At 39.7% G+C, this 27,381-nt stretch overlaps 1 protein-coding gene across 1 annotated transcript; it reads left to right on the top strand.

The window, feature by feature from the left end:
- Positions 1–634: 634 nt before the first annotated feature.
- On the top strand, positions 635–26,880 carry LOC114470098 (tubulin tyrosine ligase-like family, member 6). Its single transcript, XM_028458112.1, has 17 exons — positions 635–773; positions 2,552–2,673; positions 6,385–6,519; positions 7,375–7,412; positions 9,485–9,603; positions 15,498–15,628; positions 15,714–15,870; positions 16,509–16,652; positions 17,813–17,898; positions 17,977–18,202; positions 19,612–19,790; positions 19,862–20,050; positions 20,131–20,263; positions 22,999–23,145; positions 23,176–23,199; positions 24,538–24,658; positions 26,087–26,880. The coding sequence occupies exons 3-17, from the start codon at positions 6,386–6,388 to the stop codon at positions 26,449–26,451; spliced, it is 2,193 nt and encodes a 730-aa protein (XP_028313913.1). The 5' UTR covers positions 635–773; positions 2,552–2,673; position 6,385; the 3' UTR covers positions 26,452–26,880.
- Positions 26,881–27,381: the final 501 nt, after the last annotated feature.

Genomic DNA, 27,381 nt, shown 5'->3' with positions numbered 1-27,381 from the left:
AATAATCTGTGTAGTGTCAAATTTGAATGATCAAGTCAACAGTTTGGATTAAGGATTCATTTGGGAAAAATAAAAACAAAGTTTAACAACATGCAGTGACTTCCTGCTTGAGAGTAGCAATAACTCATTTCAGGACTCACTCCTCCTCCTGCTCATATGTAGTGTGAGACAGAAACACAAGGGGGAGACAAACTGCTGTGAGTCGGTGAAATTAGAGCCCCGCTAGTTTGTTGTAGAATATATATATATATATATATATATATATATATATATATATATATATATATATATATATATATATATATATATATACTTTCTCTGATATTTAAGCAATCTTCCATTGTTTTTATTTTTATTCACCATGTTAAAAATAGCTGGCACAGTGCGCGACTACTTTGAGTTTAAAAACAACAAAAAAGTTGAAACAGATATCATTTTTTGTGTTATCCATAAAAACTGTGTGTGTGTGTGTGTGTGTGTGTGTGTGTGTGTGTGTGTGTGTGTGTGTGTGTGTGTGTGTGTGTGTGTGTGTGTGTGTGTGTGCGTGTGTGTGTGTGTGTGTGTGTTGCTGTTTTTTTTGTCATCAGTGAGTCATCGACCAATCAGAGAGGAGGGCGCTCACAAACCCCTGCTTGTGATTGGTTGATGTCTGTTAGTAGCACGCGGCTCATCAGGCGGAGAGGAAGCGACAGAAAACCCGACTTTTACTTCACAAGTGGCTGGTTTTTAGCTCCTGCTTCTTCGCAGAGGATGTACAGCGTCATATTTTACAGGTAAAGTAACGTGTATGTGCATTAAAGTCATTGTCTGACCGTCTTTTGCACTTTTAAAACCGCTCTGACCGAAAAAACGTCGGTTACCATGGCGACCACCACACAGGAGTCGAGCACGCGCTGCTGTTTCGCTAACTTTATTTTGACCTGACTTTGGTTTTTAATCTGTTTTCTTATTAATCTGTTGGTTCATTCATTAAACTTTTATTACTTAAAAATCTTTCTGACGTAATACGGTTCATATTTATTTTTTAACCCCTGAATTTCTGATCTATAAAGTCAGCAAAATGATGGTCCATTGTTTTATGAATTTGTGATAACCACATTTGTTTATTTATCTGAATAATATCCACTGTTATACAGGAAGTTTAGTATGTTTTGTGCCGTAGTATAGTCATCTTCAAGATGGAAATCGTGTGTAAAATGGTTTAAAAGTGACCAAAAATGGTGGAAAAGGTGATGATATGGGATTCTAAAAACCACAGAAATTAGTGACAAGTTGCAAACTAGAATGGCCAAAAACAACAGACCGAAAAAGTGGTAAAAAGGGTTCAAAGTGTCAATATTGGCTTAAAAGAGGCAGAAATTGGGTAATGTAGCTTAAAAAGTAGGAATAATTAGTTTAAACTGGCAAATAATGGACATGACAAATTGTGAATGTGGTTAAATTCGCAAAAAAAAAAACTGAAATATGGTGAAAAGAGACCAAGAGTGACAATAATGGGGCAACATATGTGACATTAGGTGGGAAAAGTGGTGGAAAGGGTTTATAGATGCTGAAAATGTCTTGAAAGTGGAAAAAATGTGCAGAAAAAGCATTGGAATTTGATAGAGAAGTGGCAGAAATCGGAGTAATGTAGCAAAAATGCTTTAAAAGGAGCAAAAATGTGGCAAGAAAAAGTGATGAAAATAGGTTAAAATATGGCAAGATTGGTGTAGTTGCAGAAAAAGGGTAAAAATGTTCAACAATGGGCTCAAATTGTTAAATTTATTATTAGTAATAAAATATTCTTAGTTTCATGAAGGCATCTGGCGACCCCCTCCCAGTGTCTCGCGACCCCAAATGGGGTCCTGACTCCAAGGTCGGGTGCCCATGACTTATGGGACAATTTTGTATATTTCTGCTGACAAGGGTAAAAATCCACCTCTTTGTTTGCGGGGGAATAGAAATAAGAATCATTTTCAAGACACAAGTGGTTATTTACAGTAGAAGAAGAAATGCAGCCGCTTTCACATTACATAGCTCTATCAAAATAAACATTGCTTACATCGACATTAAAGACATGGAGCAACTGGCGGCCCGAGGGCCACATGCGGCCTTCAGTCTAATTTTGTGCGGCCCCCAAAGTAAACACAAAAAAGGACTCTATAACACACAAAATGACAGAAAAACACATCATATCATGCGTCATGGCAACAGAGCTGACACGTTTCCATTAAAGTCAATGTGTCAATTTTCCCCACCAGCGTATGTGGAAACATGTAAAACTGTAAGAATCCCCTCTTATTTCTATTGATTTTTAGCCGATTTATCCTTACATCCCTACGGCTCGCTCACACCTCTTTTCAGCCCAGATTTAAATCGAACAGCACCTCTCCTCTTTAAGGTCAACAAACATCAGGGACTAAGTGTTTGAGCTCTGCTGCTCATTTTCTCTCCATCATTTCAGGAGGGATCAGGTGTGGGTGATCACTGCCTCTAATCGGTCACCAGATCCACGGCAGCGAGCACGTAAGTCAGTCTGAGCTCAGCGTGATGATACAAATCTGCTCCACAGGCCAACGCAGCTCAGAGATGGGATGAGGCTCATCGATGCAGAAGGCTCCAGAAACACATCAACAGCCTTTAAAGGACGTCCAAGAGTCTCTCTGTCCTCATTAATGTAGGATGAAAGTGCAGGTGAGTCTGTCTGTGATTGTGAAGTGCTTCGTTTATTATTATTATTATTATTATTATTATTATTATTATATACATACAAGTCAAACATTTGCTCCCATGGGGCCTGTAGTTTGAGCCTGGGACATTTTATACTGTTTTTGTTTCATTTTTGTGAAAAACTTCTAAACAATTCTTCAACTTATTGTTGATGTACGTTTAAGATTTTAAAATGTGCAGATTTCCTAACATTATATGTGTTAAGCCGTAATTATTCTTAGATAATCTCTGAAAATCGGCGCAAGAAGGTCCCGGGTTCAAGCCCTGGGGTGGACACTTGGGTCTTTTCTGTGTGGAGTTTGCATGTTCTCCCTGTGTTTCCTCCAGGTTCTCCAGCTTCCTCCCACAATCTGAAAACATGACTGTTAGGTTGATTAGTCTCTAAATTACCCGTAGGAGTGAATGTGAGTATGAGTGGTTATTTGTCTGTGTGTGTGTTGCCCTGCGATGGACTGGTGCCCTGTCTAGGGTGTACCCCCGCCTAGCCTACACTGTGAGCCAGAGATTGGCACCGGCAGACCCTCGCGACCCTGAAATTTTTTTTCTGGACTTAATTTTAGTATTTGCTTTTATTCTGTCAAGTTTTTTTTTTCAAAGTAGTCCAGGCTTTAAAACATATCTAATATCCCTTATTTTAAATGTCTTATTATATTATCTAATTTTATCTAAATATATGGGTCAAATTTATACATTTTCATTTCAATGGCCGTTGTCAACAAATAATGTAATTTCAATAGAATGTATACTAAATCGTATTTGTTTTGTTCATAAACCTCTTGAGTTGTGCTTTAAAAATGTTCAGAATTCTAAAGTTTTTACACTTTTAGACACATTTGTTGCAGCGTTTCTTGACGTCAGAACATTACAAGCAGACATTATTGGTGGGCAGCGCGCTGGGATGAGCTCCATTCGCAACGCTGAACATTGTTCAGTGTCAATCAGCAATTAAAGTGGTCTGTGCCCGAGCTGCTCATTGTTACCTGACGACAGCCGATCCAGCTATTACCCGGGTGTTGTTGGCTCGCCTGTTGTTGTTGTCGTGGGCAGGCTGTAACTGTATCCGTGCTGGGGTCAGTGGGCCGTCTCAGCTGCAGGGTAAAGCTCACAGTTCAGGGCCTGGATTATCCAGATCGATGCTCAGCATACTGTCACCCAGCACCCAAACCTCCCGCCACGTTCACGGGACGTCCATCCTTAACCAATCCTGGCAACAGAGAAGGTCTCCTTGAACTCACCTTCACCCTTCAAGACACCAGATAGGACCTTAAGGCCGAGACGCTGCAGACGCTACCCGAGGAGCGACACGCAACAGGAGCTGAACGCCATTTATTTTACCACGGCCAGACGAGCAAGTCCTCACAGTTAGTTCATGTGACATAGAGCAGTGATTGTCAGCTGATCAGACAGTTTAGACCAGAGATGGGCAACTTTAATCACAAGGGGCAGGGCCACAAACATGTGATTGTATTCAATCTGAGGGTCACATGAACAACACTCATGTCAGTGTTAGAATACCAACCAATCAGAGCATGAACACAGGAAGCAAATACTTTGTGTGCTTTTGGTTTTTTTTTGTCTTTTTGTGTCTTTTTGTTGTTGTTTTGTTTATTGTTGAATGGTTGGTTTTTGAGTCATTTCTGTTGTATTTTTATATATATATATATGGTTTTTTTTGTTGTTGTTTTATCTGTTGTGTTATTTTTGTGTATTTTCAGTCATCTTGTGTGTTTCTGGAGCAAAGAGATTTCTTAATGTGTTTTTGTTGGTATTTTTTACGTGTTTTTTTTTTTGTCCTTTTGTGTATTTGTTTTTTTATGTGTGTGTAATTGTTTGAGTAATTTTCTTGATTTAATTTGGGGGCCGCGCAAAATTAGTCAGAGGGCCGTATGTGGCTCCCAGGCCTCCAGTTGCCGATGTCTGGTATAGAAATCAAAAATACAGATTTATTCCACTAAAATCATTTTAAATTCAGTTGAGTTAACTTTTAATAAAACTGAAGAATAATTCTGATGACTTTACTAAGACTGAAGGAAAAATGAATCGTAATTTTCTGTTTAAATAAACACAGCTGATGTTAAGAACTGCTTGAACTCATCACGGTGCAGCTGCTGTGGCTAAACCGTAAAATAGTGAAGAAAACAGTGTTTGTTAAATAAAGCTGCTTGAATCTGTTTGAATGACTTTTACTGTTCGTATAGATATATAGATATAAAATGTGTAAATGGTCATTAATGAGGGGTTATGATGCGCTGACACTGAGGTGTTTCTGTAGACTGTACTGAGATGTCTGGGGCAGATTATACAGTGGATGGCATAATAATAATATTAATATTAATAATAATAATAAACTACCGTTCACCTTTTAACTCAATGTTGGGAAGGCTTGGTATTCTAAAACTAGTGGTGGGACTCGATAAAAAAGTAAAATAATAATAATTTGAGACTTAATGAGATTAATTTTGATTAGTCTCAATTAAATTAGTGGCCTAACAATGTTTGACATGAGACATGTTTTGCAATTTAAATGGATGTTGGTATATGACTGAATCAAGTAAACAATAAATGAGCTTAAACAACTATTATTTTCATCACTGAGTGCTAACATACAGTAATGTACAATACGAATAAAGAATATTATGATTGCATTGTTCACAAAACACGAACTTAAATTTAAGTAAGCTATATTCGTGCTTATCAGGATTTTCTGTAAACTGTCGAAAACAAATGTGTTTTTGTGTATTAAAATAAAAAAACAGCACTTTCAGAACATTCCAGAGAAGTGGAAAGTGAACAGTGAAAAAAAGTTAGAATATCTGTGACATGAAATAAACAGAGCAACTGATGAAGCCGATGATTATAGTTTGAAACAATCTTTCTACATAGCAGTTCATATGTTGGGTCAGACGAAGCTATCGGTATCGCTGCTACATGTTTAGCATTGAGGTGCTAGCTGCTACATGTTTAGCATTGAGGTGGTAGCTGAGGCTAGACGAGCTCCGGTGATCTGCAAACTCTTTCTTGCACAATTTGCACAAAAATGGGCTTTTGTTTTCCATCCGGTGTTTTTATTTAAACGAAAATTAACGTCCACGAAGTACAGCAATCACTTCTCCTCTGGTTCACCCGTATGCATACCAGTATTATGGGTATACCGGAAACTTGTGAAATGAGAAAAGTTCCACGCTGTTTGGTGTGCAAAAAATAGCGACTAACTTCGTTATTTTTTTTTAGTGCATTACTGTATTTTTCTGTGATTAATTAATCGCAATTAACACAATGAAGTCTTAGCCCTACTGTATGTAAAACTGTGACTTTCATTACTATTGCAAACATCTGTTAATTGTATATGTTATAAAACGTGTTTAGATATCTGACTAAGCTTTGAACTGATACACACAGTGAGTGTTTATTATTTACTGAGCGCTGCAGGGTGTGAGGATCGGATCCCTCGTTGGCATCCTAGTGTTACACTCTGCCTGTGTCCGTCCTTCCACAATAACCTTTGAATGGCGGCGTGTGACGGCCTGCTGACAGCCAGAGCACTCGCCTGATGAGAGGAACAGAAACAGATACACACACACTGCGTGTACTCTGTTCTGTGTGAGCCCATTAAAACACCCTGAGGTGCTGAGGAACAAACGGAGTGCAGTGATTGGTTTGTGTCTGCTCACTCAGGATGGGTCTGACCGTGGACGGCTCCGACCAGAACGACGACGCTCAGAGATGTGAGCAGCAGGCAGAGGAAGAGGGCGAGGAAAGCACCGCTGGCATCTGTATCGTCAACAAGAAAAGGAGGAAGAACAGGAAGAGGTACTTTACTGTTGGATGTGAACAGTCTATGTACATAGCTCAAAGCTGATCAAATTACAGGGAGCTGAGCCATATTCAAAGTTGTTTCTTGAAGGCCCAAACATGTTCCAGCCCCAAACCCCGGCAAACTTTTTTCCAATTTAGTGGAGCTGGAATGTCCACCATATGATGTATAGCAGATGTACAGTATATTCTCAGAGAGTAGGTGGAGCTGTATTACGATACCAAATGTATGTTTCCTATGTGATGTAGTTCCTGAGATATTGGAAGCTGAAAATGAAAGAAAAATAAGGACCCATGAAAATTGACCTAAATTGGCTATATCTCAAAAAGTATTCAATCGATCAAACTAAAAATTTACAGTGTGACTATTGAATAATTTTTGAGACCAAAGTTCATGGGATGTTTTGACAATGTGTTGAAATGACATGGAATGACCCTATACTAATTCTGGACCATGTCTATTTCTCTTCACTGGCAAAATTTCAAAAAGTCATGTCTCAGTTTGTAAATGACCGATCTTTATGAGATTTCACTCAGTTATTTCGGATTGGTTTTTCAATTACCTTACCGAGTTTCATCTGGATCAGATCTGGATTGCACATGTCATGGTGATTTCTCAAAAAGAAAAAAGGGTGTCTATACATTGTGAACTACTGTGTGGTTACTATTAGAAATCTCTTCCAAGCCTTTAAAGTGTGAATCCTCAGATCTCCAAAAAGTTGAACTGTCACGTAAACAAAGAATTTGTAAATGCCGCAAAACTCTATCTTCTCCCACACATAAAAGTTGTTCTAGGATTGTTCAGCAAAGCAGGAGTCTGTCCTTCTCTCTGTGCCTTCTCTCTTTCAGATGATATGGGATCAACCTGAGCAACTGCAAATATGAGAGCGGTACGTTCACTTCACAGAGCACAGAATCATGAAGGAGATCAGATCGTTATATTCCTTTATTACTATAAGGATTATTTAAATCGGGGGAAAATGGCATGTAGAGGAAAGGAAGAAATCAAAGGGAGAAAGCAGAACAACATCCACAGAGAGTATCACAGTAAGAAGATAAGATCAAGCTCATCCTAACAAGTTTACTGACCAGGGTTAGTAAACTTGACCCTCGTGTCATGTTTACTGATGATGGATGGTTGTCCATCAGGTGAAATTAGTGTCCATAATAATTCATGATTGAGTCTGACTTAATCCCAGTTTACATGATCACCAGTTGAGTTTGAACCTTATGATACTCAATCAAACCCATGGTAGGCCTTAGAGCCACGTGTTGCTGACCACTGGTTTGGATTGGATGTCAAATGCAGAGATTTGCATGTTTGGACTTTCATGTGCCGTGTCTAGGAATCGGTACCGAATTTGGTAGTTTTTTTAGGTACCGACCGAATTCCTTCGGTACTACCTGGTAGCAATTCATTTCAAATCAAACAGTACCATGTTTCGGTACCTAAACGCATCCTTGTGACTGTGAGGGAATGGAAGAGCAGGGGATTTCCCGTGCAGTACCTGAACACAATATTGCACACACAAGAGCGTAATGTCATCAGTAGCTGCGGGTTCAGCGATGGCTAATAGAAAGAACACGAAAGTAATGGCTCCGCTTTTTAAAATGCGCTGCAGACTGAGCACCTGCTGAACCTCCGCTTCACGCACAAACGTGACAGGTGTAATTGTGAGCTTCACTCCTGAACAGCTTGATGTTCGACTACAGGAGAGTTGAGAACAATCTGCAATGGGCTTCAGAGCTACGTCTGAAGTGGAGCTCAGAGATATTATGTCCAACCCGATGAAACAGAGAGAAATGTCTGACATTAAAGAGACAGTATAAGGGTGCTCCTCACTCTGCTCTTTAATCAGATTCTACCTTCGCCTCGTAAACAAAACAGGCTCCTTCCACACATGGCTCTTAGGTCGGGCTGCTCGATTATAGAAAAAATAATAATCACGATTATTCAAACGATTATTTGTCAACCAAAAAGCTATTTTTTGTACAAAAAAAACAAAATATATTCTTTAAACTAAATCCTTCAAGCACTAAAATCAAGTATGTTTACTTTACACACACGTGATGTGTCTTTGCTCTAGGTCTTCATCATTAAACCCAAAGTGGGAATGGGAAATAGGAGAGAATTTTTGCATTTTTGCTGTTTTTCTCCTGCCATATTTCAAGACCACTAGCAACAACTTTCCTCGTGTTGGCCTGCAGGCTCGCTTTAGCTTTGAGAGCGGCGGGGTGGAGGGGAGGAGCTTGCATGTGCGTGGATTAAACAACTCAAAGTTAATATTAATAACATGTGTGTGACAAACTTTATTATTTGTAGATGTCCGAAATTGTGGGTTTGTTTTATTTAGCAAATAAAACGTGTTAAAAATAAATACGTATATATATATATATATATATATATATATATATATATATATATATTTATTTATTTATTTATTTTATTATTATAATTGTTGGGTGTAATAATCGAATTGTAATTGAATTTTGATTCATTGATCAGCCCTACTCTTAAGATAAACAGGATTAGAACAAATTAAGCTCTGGCACTAGCAATAGCACTGAACCAAAACTTGCTTCTATTGGCAACAGAGAGACACAAAGGTTTCATCTATGGGCACAAATGCAAGTGAAATAGTCACAATATAGACTGCTGTCACATAGAGCTACTTTTTAATTTATGCATTTGTTTTTTGAAACACTGCGTAGTTGTAGTTTAGAGTTTTCATGATTAAGAATAATTACTGTATTATTATCATTATTATTATTATAAGTAATAACTATGGTAAATTGGAACATTTTGAGATTTTATTTATTTTCCATTCATTACCACACAAAAGTACTGAAAATTGGTACCGTTGAGTGCCGATAAGGATTCACAGGTACCTAGTATCGGTTCAAATGTGAAAGGTACCCATCCCTAGCCATGTTATGTAAATGCACCTTTGGTCTGCTGCAGTCCGGCGCGCTGCCCGTAGATACGGCCTCAGGGAGGCGATGGAGGGTGAAGACTGGACTCTGTTCTGGACCGACTGCTCTGTGTCTCTGGACCGTGTCAAGGACATGAAGCCGTACCAGGTAGTGGCCCCGGCTCTCTCTCACCAATGACATGACTCTGTGCAGCAGTGTTTCAAAATGTTTTAGTCCTCCTTAAATCACTCACCTCACCTGTGACCGTGTGTCACATGTTTTTTTATTGATTTTAATTTTATTTTCATGAACAAAAACAAAACATAACAAAACACTCAGTATTAAAACAAAAGTTGTAATGGCACATTGAATAAAATCAAGTCACTGAAGAGGCAACAGTTCCTTTAATGAATGATAAAAAGTAAGTCCATGTATTGTTTGTTTTATCCTGGACGTAATGCACTTTAGACAATAACCTCCCAAATGAAATGTTCGCTGTCATGAGTTTAATCCAGTCTTCCATCTGTGGTTTTTGGGGACTTTTCCAAATTCTCAAAATAAGTCAGGCAGCCACACTAAAACCCGCCACCACAAATCCATACATTTCTGGAGTGAATCTAGCGGGCACAATCGATTTATCTCCCAGTAAGCACTGCTGTGGAGTGGCTGGTATAGGTAGACCTACCCATTCTTCCAGCTTTTTAATGATCTCAGTCCAAAATGAAGCTATCACAGGACAGTCCCAGAATACATGAAGATACAGACCAATGTCAGTTCCACATTTCCAACAGTTACCGTTTTGTAAAAGACCCATTTTGAATAATCTTGATGGTGTAAAAGAATAATGATGCACAATCTTAAGATGAATAAATTTACTCCTAGCATTTCTAGTAGCCCAACCCACATTTGAGATAATGCTATGCCAAACTTTGCCACTGATATCAGTATTCAAATCCTTTTGCCAACTCAATTTCAATCAATCATCTAATGTACGTTGGTTATTCAGAATATTTTTTATAATAAAATGAGGACTGTAGATGGTTTAAACTAAAAACAGAGCCTACACTACTTCTGATTTCTAGTTACTTTCCAGAAATTCCCTTTGTCTGTCAAATTAAACAAGTCTTTTAACATATTGAGTGACATGTAATTATCATCTCTGTTCTATTTTTTTAATCCCTTTTTCCAACCATTTATTTCATAAAAATGGAGATTTATCTATACGTAGTGCTGGGTTGTTCCAAAACGGAGAGTATTTTTGTTTAAATGGAGAAATTCCTAGTATCTTATGTGCCCTAGTCCATGCCCACTGTCAATGTTGTATGATTGGATTTTGTTGACAGAGCAACACATGCCCCCTCAACATTCACCCACCCTTTTTTTTCCCTGAGTTCTCCTATGTCTAGACAGTTCGTTAATTTCAAATGCAATATTATACAGTCGTGCCAACCCTCCCGAGTCCCGACTCCCTAACAGTAAAAAGTTTCTGTAGTCCTAGTCTTGGTTTCTTGCCATTCCAGAGAAACGTCCTTATCAAATTATTATATTGTTTATAAAAAGCATTATTAATAGTTATTGGTATCATCACTGAAATATAATTTAACTGTAGATCGACAAGCATCTTAATAGTATTCACTTTACCCCACAGAGTAAGATTTAATAGTTTCCACTTATCCAGATTTGTTTTGAAGCAGTGGTTTCATATTAATTGAAATTATATTGGTCAACTCCGGGCATAGTTTCACCCCCAGATATTTCATGGCAGTAGGAACCCATCTTAACTGGAACACAGATAGGGGACTTTTGAAACAACCTTTTGATACTGGCATAGCTTTTGATTTTTTTCAATTAATTGTATAGCCTCATAATTTTGAAAATGCTCTAATTGTAGACAGAACCTTTGTAATGGCAGAAGAAGGGTCACTGACAAGCAGCAGTATATCATCAGCATACAAAACGTCTTATGTTCTACTGATCTCATCTCTACTCTTCTAATATCGTTGTGAGCCCTCACTGCTGCCACTAACGGCTCCAAATACAGTGTAAAGAGAAGTGGGCTAAGAGCGTCACCTTGTTTCGTACCACGCTTAAATTTAAAAAAGGATGAGATCAATCCATTCGTCAAAACTGCAGCTCTAAAATGAGAATAAATCACCCTAATCCACTTAATTAAACCTTCCCCAAATCTGAATGCTTTGATAGTGTATTGCAGGAAACTTCCCACCCTGTCAAAAGCCTTTTGGTCTTCCAGTGACAGAGCAGCTACGACCACACTATTACAATTCTGCCACATAAGATGTAGGAGCCTCCTGACATTATCTGATGATGTTTTTCCCTTCACAAAACCCCACCTGATCTGGGTGAATTAGATCAGGTAATACTTTTTCCATTCTGAGAGCAATAACTTTAGTCAGGATTTCACAGTCTACATTAATTAGGCTTATTGGTCTATAACTTCCTGGATCTTTAGGATCTTTGTCATTCTTATAGATTAGAGAAATTAAAGCTTCATTAAAGGTATCTGGTAACTTTCCCAAGACAAATGATTCGTTATAAACTTCAACCAATACATGGGCTAATCTGTCTGCAAACTTTTTATAGTATAGGTACATAGCCTTTTTTACGTCTTCTATTGTTAATGGACTGTCCAAATTACCACATTCATGTACATCATGTTTTACTTGTGAGTCATAAAGTTTGCTATAAAATGTTAAGACGTTGTTGATATCCCCTGTGCTGGTTCTAAGTATTCCCGACTCATCTTGAACTGCACGTATTGAATAGTTTGATTCCTTCTTTTTAAGCTGTCGGACCAGAAGCTTTCCAGACTTTTTCCCACTCTCATATAAATTTGTGTTCATCCCGAATAAAGCATATTCCACTTTCTTATTGTATATTTCATTAATCTACATTTTAAGGTCACAAATATGTCTTATTGTTGCTTCTTTAAAATGTTCAGATAGCTTCCTCTCCCTTTCCTTAAGCTCCGCCTCTGTCGTTTTAACTTTTTGAGATTGTTCTTTCTTTTTTTTACTGGCGTATGATTCAAAGATTCAAAGTCTTTACTGTCATCTGCACAGTAAAGATACATGTTTCCCTGTACAATGAAATTTCGATTTTGCTCACTACACTGGATGCCACAAAAAAAAAAAACAAACAAAGAAAACAAATCAAGAGAAAAGTATAGTAACAATAATTATAATAATTTAAAAAGTAATAAAGATAAGTATAAATATGTACACGGTAGAAAATATAGAAAAGTCAAATATAAAGTGTGCATAGTGAAATATATCCAGTCCTATAGGCTGTTGAGGTGTCTGATGGCAGAGGGGAAGAAGGAGTTCCTCAGTCTGGTGGTCCTGCATTTCACACTTCTGTACCTCCTTCCTGAGGGTAGAAGTGTGAACAGACCGTGTTGGGGGTGTATGGGGTCTTTATTGATGGAGCCAACTCTATGCTGTGAACTCTGCACTTGTAGATGCTCTGCTGAGAGAGGAGTGGAGTCCTGGTGATCTTTGATGCTGTCTTCACCACTCTCTGCAGGCGGTTCATAGCAGTGGTGTTGCCGTACCACACGGTGATACAGCTGGTGAGGATGGACTCAATGATGCAGCTGTAGAAGTTGGTGAGGACTTTTGGTGACATGTCAAATTTCCTCAGCCTCCTCAGGAAATACAGCTGCTGTTGAGCCTTCTTCACCAGCTGTGTGGTGTTGAGGGACCAGGTGAAGTCTTCAGTGATGTGGACCCCCAGGTTATTTATACTGCTCACCCTCTCCACTTCCTGTTCCAGGATAGACAGTTCCTCATGTCCACTATCATCTCCTTGGTCTTGTCCGTGTGTATGCTATTACCCTTCCCCTCAAATAAGCTTTAGAAGCCTCCCAAACTGTACTAATCTTTTCTGTTGAACCAATGTTAAGCTCAACATTTTTTTGATTTCCTCTTCCAATAATTTAATAAACTCAGGATTTTGAAGCAAAGATACGTACAGGAAGTGGAGTTGGTAGTGGTTAGGGTTAGTAAAAAAGAAAGGTAAGTATTGCAGGCAGTAGCACATCTGCCCAGCCAGAGGCTTGTGTCCCGTCAGGGGCTTCTGCTCCGGGGCTGCAGCTGGATACTACTTGCAGGACCAATTTTTCCTGCCTAGTCAGAGTTGATGATGTCATCAGAGACATCTTTGGGCCATACCAACTGAGGGGGGGGTTCTTATTTGATTCATATTTTCTTAGCTCCAAGTCTAACTCCCGACGCATCAGTCTGCACTGTAAATGGTTTGGTGAAATCTGGACACTTCAACACAGGCTCTCCAGACAAACACCGTTTTTCAGGTTAAGAAAAGCAGCATTGCACTCTGCCGTTCATTTTACCTTATTAAGGCTGGATTTTCTGGTCAAATTACTTATAGCAGCTGATCTAGCAGAGGCGTTGGGGATGAAACGACGGTACCAGCCGGCCAAACTCAGAAATGATTTTACTTTTCTCTTTGTCCTCGGTGGAGGATTTGCCCTTAGGGCTTTAATCTTATTGGGCACGTTTACATGGGAGCTTTAATTCCTCTTTAAAGCGGAATAAAAGTGAATTTCTCTTTAACCTGACCTTGTAAACACTTAATTCCTAATGCTAATTTAATTCCGAATTAAACTTATATCCGAATTACACTTAACACTTAAATCCACTTTAAGTTAAATCCGGTCGATTTGAAGGCTGAGGTGTCATGGGAGCATCCTGGTGGTCAATTCTTTGCAGAGCATGCTGGGGAGTAGGCTGCTCCACAGAGGTCCCCAGCATTCCAGGTAGCTCAGCTGCCTCACTGTCCAACTGCTGCTGCAGCTCCTGGTGCTCCACTTCCACCACATGTTGAAGCTGGGAAAACTGGTGCTGCATTGTCTATTAATGCTAAGAGTTTTGCGGTTAAATAGAGACGATAGAATCCAAAATGAAGCAATTAATACATGTTAAATGTAAATGTTTGCGTTTCCAAAAAACACAAGCATGGACGCAGTCGCCGGCTCACTTTGTACCGCACCAGCCAGAATTTGCATTAACCAACATTGTTTATTTGATTGTTATCCAAGACACTTTGATAAGAATGACTGTATATTGTTAATATTGGTTACAAAGTTGATTTTTTTTTTTACATTTTCGGTTGGTGGTGTGCCTTGGGCTTTTTTTCAATGAAAAGATGTACTTTGGCTAAAAAAAGGTTAAAAAGGAAAACGCTGTCCTTGGATCTTCTGATGAGCAGCAAGGTAAGCTGAATGATTCATCTGATGATCTGAGCCATAACATTCTAGATGATTGCTAGGCGTTTGCAGACGAAGCGTGCGGAAGTAGGCATGTGTGCAGTGGTTTAAATACAGCGCTGTGATTAAACGCTAACCAATGGGAAGCATAGACATGATCAGCTGGATGATTAGCTGATTAGAGAATAGATAATGTCAGCTGATGGGGCTGGCTAGCTTGCCTTCTGTGCCTGCCTTAACTAACCCGATGCTAAATTTAATGACTAATAGCTAATTAGTAAAAAAAAAAAACAGGAAATAAAAGAACATTGTTTGCAATCTGTGGCAAAAAGCTTAAGAAAACCAAAGAGGAAATTATTTTTAAATCATTATTTTTTGCACTTTAGTTCCACGTTACATTTAGTTTCCGGACCATATCTAATGCAGACTTACAATTTAATGCTCTTTTAATTTCTGGTACATTTTTAGGTTCACTATTACTTTCTTTGTGTGTAGGTTTCTTGTTTAGAGTTAATGATCTCAGAAAGGCGTTTGTCATGAAACTGAAAAGTTTGTTGCACCCCACCTTTCACCTCTATTCCCCACCAGGGGGGGGCGCCACACATTTTGAGAAGAACTGCCCTAATCTACTGACAAATAATTTTACAACATAATTTACAACATTATATATATATATACTTGACAGCCGCACTTTTCTACAGGCCACAAACTGTTACAAATGTTGTGTGATCCACTTTTTGGTCCCAAACCTTTGCAGTAAAGTGACTAAATATGCTTCTGAAACATTAACCTGCATTCTGCTCATCTTGTCTTGTAGAAAATAAACCACTTCCCGGGAATGAGTGAGATCTGCCGTAAAGATTTTCTTGCAAGGAACATGAATCGGATGCTGAAGCTGTTCCCCAAAGAGTACAACATCTTCCCCCGGACCTGGTGTCTCCCTGCAGAGTGCGTTTGCACCTTCACTCTCACATACACACACTTTTTTCTTCTTGCTCCAATTCTTAACGCAACAACTCTTTGTACTGTGCAGCTACAGCGACTTCCAGGCTTACACCAGGGCCAAAAAGAACCGTACGTACATCTGCAAACCAGAGACGGGCTGCCAGGGCAAAGGCATCCTCCTCACCAAATCCAGCAAGGACGTCCCATCTGGAGAGCACATGATCTGCCAGGTTTACGTGTCCCGGGTGAGTGTGGAGCCTAGAACACGAGTATTTAGCCTCACAGCTTAGACCAGTGCTTCTCAAAGTGTGTGGAGTGCGAAAAACAGAAGTAGAAAAAAAATTCAATTTCATGCCAAACGTCTTAAATGCCTCTCTAATAAAGATCATTAACACTAAACAAAACACCTACACATTAAGAAAGTAATAACGAGAAGCCAAAAATATAGCAGTGCATTAAATTGTTGGACTGCATTAGATAGGGACCGGGAACAAAATGTAACGTGGAACTAAAGTGCAAAAATAGAAAAATGCACTACATGTATATATGTCTATATTAATAGTCATTATCTTATTATTAATTACTTATTATTATTATTATTATTATTATTGTCGGCATGTACTTCACATGGAGAGAAACAAAAAACAAACTTCCAATAGCTGACCTAAAAACATATTTTCCTTTTTTGTTTTCTGAAGTTTTTTGTCACAGATTGTAAACAATGTTTCTTTATTTCTGTATTTTTGACTGCTGCACGTTTTGCATTTGTTTTTTATGCAGGTGATTAGTTTGATTTAGTTTTTGTGTGTTAAGGCAATGGACTTAAAAGTTCACCCAAATAAGGTTTGAGACCCACTGGCTGAGACACAGCTTACTTTCACAGCCTCTTATCATCGACGGCTACAAGTTTGACCTGCGGATCTACGTGCTGGTGACCTCGTGTGACCCGTTCCACATATTCATGTTCAAAGAGGGACTGGCTCGCTTCTGCACCACCAAGTACAGCGAACCAACCCACAGCAACGTGGTGAGCACCACCAGCCGCTCTCTGGATCACAAGATCAATGCAGCATGTAATAACCAGGGTTGGGGTCAATTACTTATTTCAATTACAATTACATCTTCAATTATCCATGTTCAATTCCAACTTCATTACATTTATGGTGACTGGCATTTTTTCCAATTACAGTTAAGATTTCAACATTTTTTCCCCCTGAAATTCAATTACAATTACATTCCCAATTACTAAAGTTAATTTACAATTGATCACAACTACTGAGCATTTAATAAATAAGACCATAAAACGTGACCTTCATTTTGTGTTAGCTTTCTGTTAGCATCGTTTATGATAACGGGTCAGTTTTGACCCATGTCTTAAATCAGCTGTAAAATACACTAAAATATTATCTATCATCTAATTTGTTTCTCATCTCTTGGTTACCTTGTTAGGCTTCCTAATCAATGAAAAATATGGTATTAATATTTAGTATACAGTCATAGAACTGTAACATGGTTCCACAGGTTTTCAATTCAATTCCAATTACATCAATATATATATTTTCAATAACTATAAAAATTATAATTAAGTCATAATTGTAATGAATTATCAATTATGCAATTACAATTACAATTCAGTAATAACCCTCACACTCAGTCCTCCTGCTGCCACTCCTTCCACTTCCCAGCATGCATCTCTCTAAGAACAGCATGTGTGGACTAATTGAGCAATACATCTGCAAAAAAGAAAAAAAGGTTGTTTTAATAAATTAAATGCACAATCTGGATACAACCCAGAATAAACTTTGTACAGTGATTGAAAAACCAACCCAATATAATTGCATCAAATTTCATAATCGATCAGATAGGAATTTTTGAATTTTTACCAATGATGACAGAAAGATTTTTCTTTTTCTGAATTAATCCCGATCCCCTCCAAAATGTCATGGAATCTTCAATGGCCTAAGATTCATCTGGTTAAACGCTGGTGAAAATATGAGCTTCCACTGATAATCTCCTTCTTGGATTTTTTCACTCATCTCCTGCACCTGCTCAGTGACACCGGTCCGTTCCAATCCCACTCACACACGTGTGTGTGTGTGTGTGTGTGTGTGTGTGTGTGTGTGTGTGTGTGTGTGTGTGTGTGTGTGTGTGTGTGTGTGTGTGTGTGTGTGTGTGTGTGTGTGTCAGGTCGATGAGTGCATGCATCTCACCAACTACTCCATCAACAAGAACAGCCGTAACTTTGTCCGGGACCAGGACACGGGCAGCAAACGGTGAGCAAACGGAGCTCCTCCCCTGGAGGGAGGCGTCCGTTGGTCCTTTCATGAAGATGTCCTTCATGTGTCCTTCAGGAAACTGTCCAGCCTGAACAGACACCTGCAGTCGTGCAGCTTCAACACAGAGAAGCTATGGAGCGACATCGAGGACCTGGTCATAAAGACGCTGATCTCCGCCCACCCGGTGCTCACGCACAACTACCACACCTGCTTCCCCCAGCACAGCTCAGCCAGCGCCTGCTTCGAGATCCTGGGCTTTGATGTGCTGCTGGACCACAGGCTCCGCCCCTGGCTGTTGGAGGTACCACCTCCAGTCCTTCATTAGCCATTCATTCATTAATCCATCCATCCTTCATTCCTGCAACCATCCTTTATTCATGAATTTATCCATTCATTCATTTATATATCCATTCATTAATCAATTTATTCATCCATTCATTTATCCATTAATTCCTCCAACCATCCTTTGTTCATTAATGTATCTATTCATCCATTAATCCATCCATCCTTCATTCATTCATTCATCCAACCATCCCTCATTCTTTCCTTTATCTATCCATTCATTTATCTACCCATTAATTTATCTATCCATTAATTTATCTATCCATTCATTTATCTATCCATTCATTTATCCATCCTTTTTTTAGTTTAAAACTATTTCCAAAGTGTATTTAAAGTGTAACTAAACCCCAAGTTTCTGCTGACCTGCCACCAGAGGAAAATTCAAACAATGCCTTAATTATGGCGTTGCTCCTGCAGCAGATAAGACACGCCCACTCACAGCATCTGGTGGCCCTGCAGCGCTGCACAGTGACAGTTGAGCTGTGTCCCTATAATCAAGGGCACACACAACCCTACAACATTCATGGGCAAACAGCTCCTGCTCTCCAGCCACAAGCCCAGGAACACCACTCACACACACACACACACAGTGACAAAAGGTACACGCAGGGACAGACGAGGATACGCACATGATGTGTCTGTAATTACTCACACATATATTGATGAACCCCCTGATTAGAGCTGAATCTGCTCTTTATAGAAGCACAGAGTCACTGACATTACAGCAGCAGAGCACAGCTACACATGGAGCTGTCAATCAATGCTCACTGAGGGTTGTGAGAGGAGAACGGATCGCTTTGTGTCCTCATGGACCCTCCCTGACTGCCCAGGGTCCGACACCGCCCCACACACACACTGGTGTCAGAGAGAGAGTGATAACAGACATGCGTGTAAACCAAGAGAAGCTTATTCAAGTTGAATTAATTTTATAGTCTGGATAGGGAGTGATGGTTATCAGTCTGCCCAGAGCGACAGGCAGCTGAGATCACAGCTGTGTGTGCTTGTCGCGGGGACGAGCCAACAGCAGCAGCCGCTGCCCAGGACTGTAACTACAGAGTAATACGTGCATTCACGTTAGAGTCTCCAAAACACCAAAAAATCTCCAATAACACAAGATAAAATCCATACACTTGTCACTATGTGTCTGTTGAGAAAAAAGTTGCTAAGAGCGTTCACAAAAGACACCGGTATGGGAGGTTGAGTTTCGGTTTCAAAAAGGAGCGGAGAGAGGATTCTGCAAACTGCAGCTTTAATACCCAAATACATATGTATTCAGCAGAAAAAAGTGGTGTTTAGTTACTCGTTATCGTTAAATACTTTTATAAGTCACTGAATCTTACTGATCAAGTTTATTGATGCTGTGATCAGGTAAATCACTCCCCGAGTTTCACCACCGACTCTCTGCTGGACCGCGAGGTGAAGGACGCCCTGCTCTACGACACGCTCATCCTCATCAACCTCGGCGCCTGCGACCGCCGTAAGATCACCAAAGAGGAGAGACGCAGGGTGAAGGAGCGGCTGCAGCAGAACCGCTCCAGAAAGGCTCGGTAAGCTCGTCTCTGTCAAACACACAGAGGATTCATGACCTCCTGCTCTCATAAAACAGTGTTCCCAGCAGGACGGAAGAGATGCGTCAGTGCCAGGCCGCGTCTGTGGAGCAGATGGAGCGCTACGAGGCCAAACACCTGGGGGGCTTCAGGAGGATCTACCCCCGGGAAGGAGGCGACAAGTACGAGAAGTACTTCAAACACAGCAGCTCGCTCTTCCAGGAGACGGCAGCTTCCAAGGCCAGAGAGGAGTGCGCCAGGTACCTTCATGTGACTCTTGATTCATCCTGAGTACATGAGAGATGATGTTAAAATGACGAAGTGTGTTTGTGTGTCTCAGGCAACAGCTGCAGAAGCTTCGTCTGAAGGAGGAGCAGATGGAGCAGAGGGGGGGCCGGAGGAGAGAGCTGCAGGGGGAGACGGCCGGAGAAAAGGCCAAACCACGGCGAGGATCAAACCCCGCCCCTCAGCCGGTGCGTTGAAACTTTCATTCAAACATCAGGGGCCTCATGTATAATAGGTGCGTACGCCCAAAAAAACGGGCAGACCAAAATCCAAGGAAAAATCCGGATGTTCAGAAACTGGAGTGAGCGTGTAAATGTGCGGTCTTTCACGTCAAGTCCTGAGGTGGCGTACATATGTTTCTACAAAGTTGTTACTTTAAATTTAAGGATTTATTAAGCACACTACCAAAATAATGTTATACATTCACACATGAACCTCTGAGCTGCTGTTGAACTGCATCATTTACACATTTTTTTTTAGTTAAAAGCTTTTTTTCTGTCTAATGTGAGTCAGCTTTATGTTCGGGCGGAGGCGGCGGGTTTGCAATTGACGTATTGGGAAAAGGGCTTCAGTTATAGAGGCTTTAGTACCAAAGCGTTTCTATTGAGTCACATTTATCTGTTACACATTCACAGCCTGTTTGATGATCAAATGAAGGACAGAGACAAACATTAAGCCTGATGTGCACAATCAGAACATTATATTTTGCAATTATTATTAGGGCCCAAGCACAACGGTGCGTAGCACCCTAATGTAATGCACCTCATTTCTATTATTATTATTATTATTATTATTTTATTTATGGTGAAATTATCACATTTTTTAGGGCTTTAACACGTTAAAAAAAATCATGAAATTTTGAACGCCTATTAGGACTGGTGAAAAATTTGATATTTTGGGGGAATTGGACATGTGAATGGCAAAATGACTCAATGGCGCCCCCTTGAAAATTGTATTGGCTCTCAGCTGGCACTGATGACATCATCCCTGTGGAACTTCTGCAAAATTCTGACATCATCACTCTCTACAGTGATGATGTCAGAATTCTAGTGTACTGAAGAACTATTACTTCAGTACACTGAGGATTTCCCTGATCTGGGTAAGTACTGTTATTTATTTCTACCACACTACCACAAACACACATTCCCAAAGATTACACAATGTTACCTTATTGTCTAATGATTTATATCTGTTTTATACCCACACAAACAAATCAAGCACCTCCAGTTATGGTTTAACCCAACCGTCGTCATAGCGCCACCTATTGGTAAAAGGAAATCATAGTTATTAAAAAGTAATAATTTAAAAAAAACTCTTCTTTCCTGTGTTACTGATGGTAACACATTAACACCTGATCACACTGAGGGGCGGATTCACTAAGATCTGAAATAAAAAGTGGTAAACCAGGTGCGTCCCTAATTCCTTTGGTGGCGCTGTTTGCTCACCTACTGTGGGAAATTCACTAACATTGAGCCACTAGTAGGTGCGTGAGACCACCCTATTTTTAAATGAACATTTTGCTTGTTCAATGTAGAGAGGTGAGTGCACAGTAGCACAAAATGACATTAGAAGAAGTTCAAACGGAAGCTGGTGGACTTCTCTGTATGCAGCACTAACATTTAATAATGTAGAAAACAAAATAAACAAATATATATATATATATAGATATATATATTTTTTTTTCATAAAAACAAAACAAAAAAACAACTTTAAAACCTAGCCTAAAACCTATATTTCTTTCCTCCTGATTTAATGTGGATATTCCGCGAGGTCCTGTCACTTTGCTCTTAAGGGTAGATTTAGACAGAAACCTATTGATCTGTTGATGCCATTGATCTGAGTTAATGCAGCAACAAAGTCTATTAATCAGTCGATCGGCACCATTTGAAGATGATCTACTGAGCATCATCCAGAAGGTCTGGCTCTTGAGTAGTCACGCACACTCTCGATTTGATACATTTATCAATATAAAATGTTAATACATGTATCAACACTTTATATTAATACATATATTAACAGTTTGTATTGACACATTTATTAACACTATATATCGATACATACATAAAGGCCTGTTTTTAAAATATTTCAACACCCAGTGGAAGTGTTTAGTTATTTCCAGTCGATGGATGGACACACGTTCGTAGATGATTTATGGACGTGTTCAGTTTTTAATCATAACAAACAGAATTGACGACGCAGGAAACGGTTTGTTTATTTGTTTGTTGATTGTTTTCAGAATTTCATTTTTTTTTTTGTCCATCTTTAGTGTGACAGTTGAAGTCATTACACTGTACACCGGAATAAGTTACCAGAACTAAAAAAATGAAGGCAATCGATTGCCTGAATGTTTTAAAGTTGATTAACCTAAAAGTCAACATTTTCCAGAACTTAAAAGGTTGTTTTTAGAAACAGTATTTTTAAATAATCCCTATTTGAAACAACAGGACTTTATCATTTTTAGTATGTAATTACTTTCTTAATTCAATTAAGTTGTACTTAAGTTGTGTTTTTAAGTTATGCTTACTTATAAACAAATATAGTTCCATTTCCTCAAAAATTATTAGTTAAAGTTACTCAAAAAATGAATGAACATGTTACACCAACTTAAATAATTAAGTTAGTAGAACTTTTTTCCATCACTTTGAGTATAAACTACTTAATCTATTTAATTACGTTGAATGTTTGGGTTTACAGTGTAGGGTGAATAATAAATAGAAAAATAACAGTGATCGGAATAAAACATAACATGTCAGTGAACGCAGCACAGAGCTAAATGTGCAAACCAACAAACTCAGAACACGCCTGATTTTACACGTCATTCCGTGACGTTCTGTCCGTCCTGCCTGTGTTGTTCATGCATAGACACTCAGAGGCTGGAAAAACAAACCCAATCAAGGCTTTCTCTATTTTCTTCACGTCACAGCCCCCTGCGTCCAATCAGGAGGAGGATCAGGAGGAGGTCAGGGGGGAGCAGGAGAGGATGGACGCTCTGATCCAGAGGAAGAAGCTGCTGCAGGAGCTGGGAGTGGTGGAACTGGTCCAAGAAATGCTGCAGAGTCAGACGGCACGAGGAGGAGGAGGAGGAGGAGGAGGAGGAGGAGGAGGAGGAGGAGTCCAGACTGAGGTGAGACACAGACTGGAGAAAAACTGCAGAAGAATCTGATCATTCAAACAAACTCTCCTATCATTTCAATTCACACAAAACTGGAGCAATAATTATTATGATTCATGGTCATCATCCACTCAACAAAATGTACAGTATATCCCCATTAATAACTTTTTTTTTTTAGAACAATCACCATGGAATGTGCAGACCTGGATTCAATCCAGATTAAACTCAGTGAGATAACTGAGGAACCAAACTGAATCTCATTAGGATCGATCAATTATGAACCAAGATATTAATATTTGAAATTCCTACAATGGCGAGAGAGAGAAGGATTTTTCTATTTTTGGAACTGATTCCAAATCCAAATATTGGATCCAGATTCCCTCCAAAATGTATTGGAATCTTCCATGGCCTGAGGCTTAGGTTCCTAAAGTGGGGTACAGGTAACCTCAGTGGTACGCAAATCGTCATTGAGGGTACGTGAATTAAAAGTAAAAACAGTTTGACAACATTCATAAACTAGAATATAATTAGAGCAGCAGTCAGGAGCCTTCATGCATTGCCACAAATGACACATTGGCCTCTGTAAGACTGCCCTCTAGTGGTGACAGAGAAACAATCAAAAAGCAAAAATGTGGCGAGACGTAGCGTTGCTTCACGCTAGTTAAACCTTTGCTACCAGTACTTGTGTGAATGTGGATTTTCAGCTTCGACAAACATGAAACAAAACATAGAACAAGACTTTCCGTGGAGAATAATTTAAGACTCAGTCTCTCAACCTCAGCCTCTTATTAAAGTTGTTGTATTTTACAGGTGGATGAATATGTTGTAATTCTGCTATATGTTTAATCAACAAATGTTTGGTAGATTTATTTTTTCCCCCAAAAATGAGATTGCTTCTCTTGCTGAAAATGTCATTAGGCTAATCATTACGTAAATTGAGTGATAATTCCATCTAAGATGTTTTATTATGTGCTTACCGATTATTATTCCTTTTTTATTTTTATACATTATTCAACAGGATAGGTAAAATTCAGAGATGAGGTGGGAACCTCTGGGTACCTCACGATATGATACGCGATACAAAGCTCACGATAACGATTATCTCACGATATGACGATACTGCGATTATCGATATATTGGTCAGAATATTCCAGTAAACAATATATTGGTTCCTTTAACAAACAGTGTCAACATTTCTGTGAAGACCTACCTGCATATTTTAGTGAAAAAGCAGAAAAGGTTTAAAAAAAAAAAAAAAAAAAAAACAATCGATACTTGGCGCAAGTTTGAGTGAAGTCATGCTCAGAGACACGTTCGCTTACATTTGCTAACGTTTGCTAACATTTGCAGCAGCATCAGCATCGCTCCCTGCAGCCCATCATGGATGAGGTGGGATTCCCACTGTATGAGCCCGACAGCCTGAGAAGAGTGGCGGGGGTCCACGTGTCCCCCCACAGAGGCCCCTGGTCAGGTGAGACTACTCTGTGGAGGCTTCAACCACCATTAATAAATTTATTTATGTATTTATTACTGCACTTTAGTTGAACTAGATTTATATTTAAAGGCACACTGTGTGACTTATGGCCACTAGGGGGCGCTAGACCTGTAACTTTCAAGTCAAGCGCCCCAGCAATGTTGCAAAAACAACAGTCAGTCAGGCCAGCCTCCCTTGTCTTTTGATTGTGTTTGTAGACAGTAGTTGACTGTAACTTTGAGATAAGGATTGGCTCTAAGGGCTGGGTCTGTCAGGCTGGGGTGCGAAGCGGGGCTGGGCTTGTGCCGCGGCCCTCCTCTCCGCTCGGCCCTCCTTGCTGCATCGGTGGCGCTCCCCCCCTACTCCCTGGCCCTGCTGCCTGCTGAGTCTGTGGTCACGTGACTGCCGTAGAGTAAAACGTTCTCCAGGTCACATGACCTAGTGAAAGATGGTCCGTCTCTCCAAACTTGCATGGTCGGTATTTCAAGAGGGAAACCCCTCTCGGAGCATTGATACTGCCAAGCGCTGTATATTGGCCTGAGGAATCATTTAAAATATGGGTCAACTCTTTAGGTCACAAAGTCCGTGGTGTGCCTTTAACAAAGTGAAAGTGTAGAAATAGTTTTTCAAGATTGTGTGTTTTATTTTTTTAAAGAATAATAATTCAAACATTTCAAAAATCCATTTTAATTTTTCCAAAATTTCAGGTGACCCCACATGGGGTCCTGACCCCAAGGTTGATTTAGTTCCTACAGAATAGATTTATTTCTATAGTTTTTAGCATTTCCATTCATCTCATGCCTGGGGTGGGACCAAGACTCACCCTTTATTTGATCATTTTCCTCTCTCTCTCTCCCCCGTATTACTTTCGCGTACCCCCTTTTGGGAAACACTGATTTACACAATGATTTGTGTTTCCTGCTAAACTTTTTATTCAAGCAGAAAAACTTTAATGAAATGAACAAACACACATTAAACATCTTACCGTACATACACACAACTTCAAAATAAAGTGTTATTATAACACATTTTAATTTGTTAAGTCCATCCAGCTTCACTGCTGAGGACCGACTCCTGACGAACCAATCACACGGTTTCAACTTGTGGTTTGCGAATGAAAAGCAGCTCACAGACATTTTCTATGTTCTCCAAACATGAAAAGGGACATTGCACTCTTATTTTGAAGGCGATCTCCATTAATCTAATAGGTGGCGATCATTAGGTGGACATGGTTTTATTAAAACAGAATACTTCACTTTTTTCTTACCTAGTAATTATCTCTAATTACATGTTTTGTTTAAATCATACTGAGTGGGTTTTTTTGTGCTCTTATGGCTTTTAATTGAAAACCTTAAATCAGCTCAGGGGACATTTTACGTGTTTGAAAAGCAGTTTCTCTCCAACTTTTCTGTTTCTGCGTTCCAGTCAGCGACTCGCTCACTCTCAGGCAGGACACCCGTCCACGTCCCGACGGTCCCATCCTAAACTCCGTCTCTCGTTCCCACTGTGCCAACGCGTCCCACGACCCCGTGGCCCTGCAGAGCCTCCTCGTCGTTTCCTCCAGGGTTCCTCTGCTCAGGAGGCCTGGGTTCCCTCAAACCCTACGCAGCTCCTCTCGATGGACGCAGCAGAACAGCAAAGACCAGAGAGAACAGGAGGAACCAAGAGAGAACCAGCAGAACCAAAAGAGAACAGGAGGAACCAAGAGGAAAACAAGGGAACCAATAGAAAATCAGAGGAACCAGATGAACCAAGAAAGAACCAGTGAGAAGAAAGAGGGAAGCAGATGAACCAAGTGAGGACGAGAGGAACCAGATCCAGAGATTTGGTAGTGCAGCAGGAGTAGGTAGACCTAGAACTAGTTTAGTGTCGAACCCCAGAGTGACCGCTCAAAAATACTCTAAATACACATGAAATGGCAGAAAAATACACAAAATGATTCCAAAAACCCACTTGTGGACTACAAAGTGAGAACAAAGACCCAAAATGACTCCAAAAAATACCTATAACGACAAAGTCGCACAGCCTTTATTTCCGATGTTAAAGCTCAGATTATTCTTATGCTCACATTAATGTTGATCATGTGACTCTGGGATCAGGTGTGATAACAGTTCCTTCTCTCTCTCTGAGGTCAACACCGCACAGACTCATCGTGACGTTTAACCTTTCATATTCTCACTCCTGCAGTTGAAATGTTTTTTGTAAATGTTTTCTTCTAAAGTGCCAAACCTGAGTTCACGTCCACACAATGTGACTGAAATAAAGAACATCTCCTGTGGAGTGTTGGTGATGACATGAACAAAGCTTTACGTCTCTGAATGCTGCACACGTAGAGATTTTAGCACTAATCATCCAGCACGTCATTAGTCAGTCACAAGATAACATGATCAACAGTCAAACCACAACACCAGTGGTAGAACAACCAGTTTGGATTGAGGTGAAAACTTGTGGACGTGACATTTATTATCAAAAGCCAGTCACTAATTACCATGGTAACAAGTTAAACCATGACAAAAGAAGTAAAGGTGAGTCAGCAAACCAGATACAGCTCCAATAGGAAAGTTGAATTAAAGTGTAACGTTTTGGGCTCACATCGTTCATCAGATGTTACACTTTCAATAAACTATGGGCGGTGTGTGACTAGTCAAACCCTAACAGCACTGGTCTAGAACAACAGTAACTGGATGGCTCCACATTGGACAACAAAACCACACAAAAGG

Source organism: Gouania willdenowi, chromosome 9 (genome assembly GCF_900634775.1).
Source record: "Gouania willdenowi chromosome 9, fGouWil2.1, whole genome shotgun sequence".
Classification (NCBI taxonomy): Eukaryota; Metazoa; Chordata; class Actinopteri; order Blenniiformes; family Gobiesocidae; genus Gouania; species Gouania willdenowi.
This window is presented reverse-complemented; position numbering and strand designations above follow the sequence as displayed.

Bases quoted from the DNA above. Each gene is read 5' to 3' on its own strand.
- LOC114470098 (XM_028458112.1), top strand. From the start codon at position 6,386: ATGGGTCTGACCGTGGACGGCTCCGACCAGAACGACGACGCTCAGAGA. The intron at 9,604-15,497 runs GTAGTGGCCCCG...CTTGTCTTGTAG, and splicing joins AGGACATGAAGCCGTACCAG to AAAATAAACCACTTCCCGGG. The intron at 15,871-16,508 runs GTGAGTGTGGAG...TTACTTTCACAG, and splicing joins GCCAGGTTTACGTGTCCCGG to CCTCTTATCATCGACGGCTA.